This window comes from Ammodytes marinus (genome assembly GCF_949987685.1).
Source record: "Ammodytes marinus genome assembly, chromosome: 14".
NCBI lineage: Eukaryota > Metazoa > Chordata > Actinopteri > Uranoscopiformes > Ammodytidae > Ammodytes > Ammodytes marinus.
Window position 1 is genome coordinate 18,146,589 of NC_137218.1, and position 6,661 is coordinate 18,153,249.

General features: G+C 43.3%; 1 protein-coding gene across 1 annotated transcript; it reads right to left on the reverse strand.

Moving 5' to 3' along the window:
* Positions 1-660: 660 nt before the first annotated feature.
* Positions 661-6,661, reverse strand: snx19a (sorting nexin 19a). The gene is made up of 11 exons (XM_080040497.1): positions 5,162-6,661; positions 4,901-5,042; positions 4,715-4,815; positions 4,487-4,606; positions 3,993-4,111; positions 3,634-3,724; positions 3,227-3,377; positions 2,804-2,927; positions 1,876-2,060; positions 1,686-1,773; positions 661-1,313 (listed from the first exon to the last, which is right to left on the reverse strand). Exons 1-11 carry the CDS (start codon positions 6,650-6,652, stop codon positions 1,205-1,207), a joined length of 2,721 nt encoding a protein of 906 aa, XP_079896623.1. The 5' UTR covers positions 6,653-6,661; the 3' UTR covers positions 661-1,204.

Here is a 6,661-nt window from a genome sequence, read left to right on the forward strand (position 1 = left end):
ATATCATAGGTGATTGCACATCTGTTTAGACCCGGCAACATGTAAAGTTTCCTTCATTTAAAACTTTAAAGTTATAACCAAAACTGTATTTTCAGAGAAGGTAAAACAATTAACGAGATTCAGCTTCAACCTAAAGTAAGATGAGGCTTTATAAAACACCCTAAACTTGGAGTAGGTACTTCTTTACTTTACAATATAACAATTTTTTGTGATGGTGGTCAGATTGTTCTGTTTCACACCTCTTCTCACATTTGAAATATGTATCGATTCAGGACATAAGTCTGTGAATCAATACCTCAACCTTAACTTTTTCCTACAGACCTTCGTCGGGATCTTTCTTTGGAACTGGCCAGGAACTAAACCATAAATAACTTAAGCCCCTCCTGTGCACAGCTGCTTTCACTGATAGCTGTCGCAGTGCTCAGCTGAAGGCACTAATTGAATTGAAAAGTGTATCGGTCAATCTTCAGATGAAGGGAAATACAGGAAAAGGGAAAGCATTACATAGCATACAATCTTAAAACAGATGTCTGAATATATTTTAGAGTTCTTCTTACATGAAAAAAGTTCAACAAGGCGATAGATCATTTTGAGATATAATTTTAAAAAAGTCAGATTTATATACATACAAAAATATATACAGTAATGTTCACCAGGATCTATGGAAAGCCAGTGCAACATTTGAGACCAGCTCTAAATGAATGAATACATGCACCATTTAAAACGATAAATGGTTACAGACCACCTGTTTTGGCTGTAGGTATTCATGAGCTAGTTGCCTATTTATTAATACATGTTCACATCATTTGCACAAGTAGATCCCATGAGCCAATTGCACATAAGTATGATATTTGATTACCGTTGATACGTTGGCCAGACAGTATGACCCTTTCAATTAACTTGCGTGCTGATGCTGATACTAGGACTGTTTCCTTCTGATGCAACCCTTTTGGGTATTTGAGAAGGGTATGCATATTTTTCGTCTTTACCTCACAGTCAGTTTGTGAGGGGAGTTCCTTTATAAAATCCTGAAGCCAGGTGAAGCCAGATGATTCTGATACGCACCATTGACTGATCAGGTGATGACTTCAGGACATTATGAATAGGTCGCAACCCTCATACACATTTGCTGCACATTAATCCCGTTAATGGCGTAAAACTGTGAGCGTTTCCATGTGCCGACCATATGTGAGTATTGTCCCTCTCAGTGTCTTTTGGCCAGGTTCTGCAGCACAGAGTGGTGGAAGGCCTCGTCACCCGACTCTGGGATCAGAAACTCCAGCAGCAGGTCACAGAGGCAGTAGATCAGATGCCTGCACACAATCACACAAGAGGCGCTCACCGCAATGACAGGACTGACATCAGCTCTGTAATGAATACAGATGCTGAATACATATGTATAATAATATGAAATGTGAAAATTAATCACATCCTGCAGAATTACTCTCTATGGCGTTATCCGACAACAAGCAATTAAAAACACAAGTGCAACCATTTTTCCAAAATCATACCATTCAGCCCAATGGAATTCTCACTGCAAATCTATGTAAAAAGAGTATAATAGGCAATAGAAAACAGTTTGAAGCAGAATATACAGTGTCTGAGCTCCTAAACGTATAGCCGTCAAAGTTATAATAGCAGAATCAGAATCAGGCGTTAACTGGAAAGTTTGATTGTTTACTCACTTGTTTATCTGATGGTCCTGTAAAGACTCCATCGCAGTCTCCAAGCTCAGTCTGTACTTCTCACTTCCCAGCATGTCAGTGATGAGCTCTGCTCAGGCAGAAACAATGAGACAACATACTGTAGATCCATGAGCCTGCTTTTCAATGGCATCCGAACAGCAATAGTCTAAATCCAACAGCTGCTACATACCTGGGAGTAGTTGCATAAGACAGTCCAGACATTGCTCCTTGGTTTCCTCTCTTTCTGCGGCACTGCGCTCTGGTCGTGGTTGAGCAGGCAGCATGCCACCTGGCCACACAGCTTCCTGCATAACTTGAAGGTAAATCACCCAGCAGGGGGCACTGGTAAGGTGGGCAACTCCCACATCCAACCATCTGGAACAGAATGAGAAGAGCAATGCAACAGTGGTCAGTGATCGTCTATGCAACAAGTGTGCTCTTTTGACGGGAATTAACACAACCAAACATTCACTATAAACAGTACACACACATATATAAACATATACATTCACTAAATACACACAAACCACTATAAACGATTGCAGGATCATGAACAATGTGTAATGACATGCTTAGTGAACTGTTAAACTCCCAGAGGCTTATGTCAAGTCCAAAAATGGAGGCAAGTATAATCGGTTAGTGACAGTAGAACCCTAGAGATAAGACAAGCACAGTTCCCACAGACGTTGTGGTAAAAGCAAGCCCTGAGGTAATCCTAGATTGCCAGTAAGGCATAAACATTGCATTTAGAGACAAAATAATATTTTGAAAGGCAATTTGAGAGAATGTCATGCAGCTCCCATGCGCCACAAACCCCTTAGTACCTAATAAAGACATCCCTTTGACTAGAAAAAGGACCCAGCACTGGATGTTTAGCTGTATAGGGAAAATAAAAATAATGCAGTGCCTCGGTGTCACCATCACTGTACACTGTATATGTAAGTAGTATGAACTGAACCTATCGTGTTACTGTTTTGACCATAACGATCACACTAACAAATATGGGATTAAACATTTTTAACAAAACATTCTTGAGGTTATTTACATGTTACAGGTGTATGTAAAGTAGGAAATACTTGATAGGTGAAAGCTACACAGAAGCTGAGACAAGCTCCTACCGCTCAATGAAAGTCCCAAAGAGCAGTCTGATGGTCTTTTGTATGTTCTCAGTGCACAGCCAACTCCACTGGTCCTTCATCAGCAGACACAAAATGTTCAAAGCAACATCTGCTACAGCCGTGTCTGCAGTTCACAGCAACAAACAAACACACACACACACACACACACACACACACACACACACACACACACACACACACACACACACACACAACATAAACAATTACAGTGGGACACCTTAATAAAACACATATGATACATTATCCATATAACACGTCTATGCAAGGGGGAAAGTAGGAATAATCTGCATATTTCTAAACTAACAATGGAGTATTGCTGCGCCCATGTGGTGATTCTGCCATATTGCATGTTGACAGTATGGCTGGAACTAACAAAGACAAGACAGTTTGGTAAATGTCAACCTGTCCCATGAGTTTTCACTGAGGCCTTTGTGTCTTTGCCAGGCTCCTCACAGCTCTGCCTGTCTGTCTCTTTCCCATTGGGCCAACATAAAAGACTTTCCTGCCCTTGGACGAAGCTCTCCAGACCAGCCATAGACATGCCATTGAGGACCTAAAGCGCCAAAATGAGCAAAGCAAACATGTCAGCTACACACACACACACACACACACACACACACACCACACACCACACACACACACACACACACACAAACACACAAACACACACACACACACACACACACACACACACACACACACACACACACACACACACACACACAACACACACACACACACACACACACACACACACACACACACACACACACACACACACACATGGGAAATGCAGTATGGTGACTTACAGCACTGCCCTCACTGAAGCAGTATGTCACTTTAGGATGCTGGTCAGGTATATTGAGAGCTGGGGAAATTTTGCTTGGGAACATAAGCCTCCTGGTGCTTGAAACACAAAATCAAAAAATGCAGAGTTACAATAAAAAAAACAAGAGAATACAACAGAAACAAGATATTTCTAGCTGAATCATTTAAACAAATCTATGGATTTTTCTGAACTAAATGTTTTTTATTAAGAAATGATCAAGCCCTGCAAAAGTCCTGCCCTGAACGAGTCACAACTCGTAGGCAAATGCCCACAAGTGATTAAGGGGCCCATGGCAAAAGTTCAGGGAACAACAGCGTTGGACTAATAACAAGCTCTCACCTGTATTTTCTGTTGTCCATTGTTTTTCCATCAGCATCTCCTTCGAGGTCCTCCATTGGACTAAGGGACTCAGGATGAGGGAACGCTGTCTTCAAGGTGTCAAGAGCATTTTCCATCATCTTCAATGGCAAATCAAATTAGAGAAGACATTAGGAAAAAACATACTATAGTTTCCTTTGGGCAGAGCTAGCCAAACAGTTCCTTTTGTTTTCAGTCTTTAGGCTAATTTAACCTAACCAGCTGCTGTCAGTGACGTATTTATCATACTGTATGACATTACAGAGGTATTAATATTCTCGTCTAACTATCGGCAAGAAAGAGAATAAGAGTCCTGCCCATACTATTCCTTTAAGATGTTATTATATTGTTATTGTGTTGATCTCTCTTTCATTCCTTTACTCATCTGTACGAAATGCTAACCGATCACATCAAAACGATATTTCTCAAAATGACTCTGTTTTTAATACATCTACATCATGTTGATTCTTTCTAACCTTATCAATCCTTGACTTGACAAAGGGCTTTCTTCCAAAATATGTGCAACCATCTGAGTTGACAGCCAAAAACTCCTGCATATCCTCATTGTTGGATGTCTCAGGAATGCTGCTTAGTTGCTAGAAAAATAATCAGTTAATCAAATCAAATCAAATCAAATCAAATCATATGAAATTACAAAACCACAGAAATAAAATTATTACTGGAGTCATGTTCCTGATACATACTCTGAGAAACGTATCCAGTTGGCCTTTACGGGCCTCAACCTTCTCGGTGTCTGCATTGCCAAATGGTAGGTCAGGGAACGTCTTCTTTGGGCCTTTGACATCTGAAATCCATAACATTTAACCTGCATTGATGTATCTGCTTTGGTATTCTAAACTTCAGTATCTAAGCAGTTGATAATTTCTTACTTTTGATTAATTTCCTGACTTCAGGATTATCTTCTAAACGGGCTTGCAAGTTGAGGAACTCGCTGTATCTCCGGTTGACAGTGTGACAGGGCGAAGTTTGCAGATTGGCACTGTGTTCAGCTTCAACCACCGGCGTCTCAAACTGTAGAACACAGTAGAGGGTTATGTCTGATAATGAGAAATGCATATTCAAATATCGGTCAAACATAAAAAGGTGAAATAAAGCCAAAATGGATAAAAGGAAGTAGGAGGTGGAGTGACCTTTACAGTGTAGAGAGTATAGGGATGTGTGCCTGCGCCACGCTGCTCTTTCGCAGCGACAGTACCAGCAATTTGCACATTCTGGATGTTCACTGCAGCAGCAGCTTGGTTGTTGGGGGTATCACAGTTGCATGGGCTTAGACAAAGTCGTCTTGGAGGAGTTGGGGATTTCTCCTGAGCTATACCAGCTGGCCACTGGGAGTCCTCGGGCACCACTACCTTGGGCCCAAGATTTTTCAGAGGACCAAAGCATCCGAAGGCCTCGTCATCCTTCAAATTGATCACGTTGCAGAAGTTTGTTGGAGGGCCGCAGTCACAGAAGCCTCCTTTCAGGTCGTCGTCGGAGTCTGATTGAATGAGGGAGTCCAATGAAACCCCTTTGGACTCTGGTGAGCGGGAGAAATGGCCTGACGAGAGCGAACAGCAGCTCACTTTGCATGGCGTGAGCAAACCTGCGTGGCAATTTTCCACTTTCCCGTAGGATGCCAGGCTAACTGTGCTGCTCTGTGAGGAATCCCTCTCGCTCATCGTACTCTGGCTCCGTAGATCCTCAGGGTCTGAGGTGCTCCGGCTGCTCAGGCCGGCTGTATCTGAAGAAGACAGTGAGAGGCACGTGGCCCAAGACTCCTTTGAGATCTGACATCTGTATAGTCCAGCTACTGGGACCACATCAACATTGATTTCCTGAGGTTCTTTGGACTTGGTGATTATATCTACAATGGTCTGGTTGAGCCAGTCCGGATCGGATACTCTGTTTATGAGCGGCAGCAGCACATTGCAGGTGATGAGTTCTGTCACCATGTAGCCTCCAGTCCTAGTTTCCAACTGTGGGTATGGAACAAGCACATGTAAGACGAGGTTAACCATGGCTCTTGAGTAGCTGAGCTCAGTGGCTGCACTGCTTACAGCCGGGTGAGGGGTATCCACTTCACTGTAGAGCTGCCAAAGGCTCATGCTTTCCTTTTGTGTCGACTGTATCTGTCTTGCCGTCATGTAGCTCTGCAGGTGACAGCCATACAGCTCTAGCAGACGCTGAACCAGTGCTTTTCTGCCCATGCATCGCGCACGCTCCTTCAGCTCCATCACTGACTCCAGCATGGTATTATGCACGGCACGTTCAAACTCCCCCTCCACCTCAGGCAGCAGGGTACGATACCACGAGGACACAAAGTCCCGCATTGCTTTGTGGACGGCACTGTTAATCTCATGGTTCAACCTCCACTCGTGTTCAGCTGAATACATAGGTGGGCTGATGTCGCCAAGGGGCAAAAAGTGTTCCAAGTGGAGGAGGCTGTTTGCATCCAGGATGGCACGGGACCCGAGCCAACCCCCCAGAACCACCAAGAGACTGGTGAAGACGCAGAGGAGCCAGACATTCACCAGGAGATGGAAGAGGACAAGCCATGCCAGCAGAGCTCCCAGCAGACACAGCCTCCGCTGGCCGAGTAACTCTGATAAAGTCCACTGATTGGAGCTCTTTGTAGAAGGCATTATACTCAG

What these genes read in the sequence shown, in the direction of transcription:
- snx19a (XM_080040497.1), bottom strand. Translation starts at nt 6,652, where the DNA reads ATGCCTTCTACAAAGAGCTCCAATCAGTGGACTTTATCAGAGTTACTC. An exon ending in ATACTCTCTACACTGTAAAG is followed by an intron (nt 5,043 to 5,161) that starts GTCACTCCACCT and finishes TGTGTTCTACAG; the next exon opens with TTTGAGACGCCGGTGGTTGA. An exon ending in TTTGGGACTTTCATTGAGCG is followed by an intron (nt 2,061 to 2,803) that starts GTAGGAGCTTGT and finishes ATTCTGTTCCAG; the next exon opens with ATGGTTGGATGTGGGAGTTG.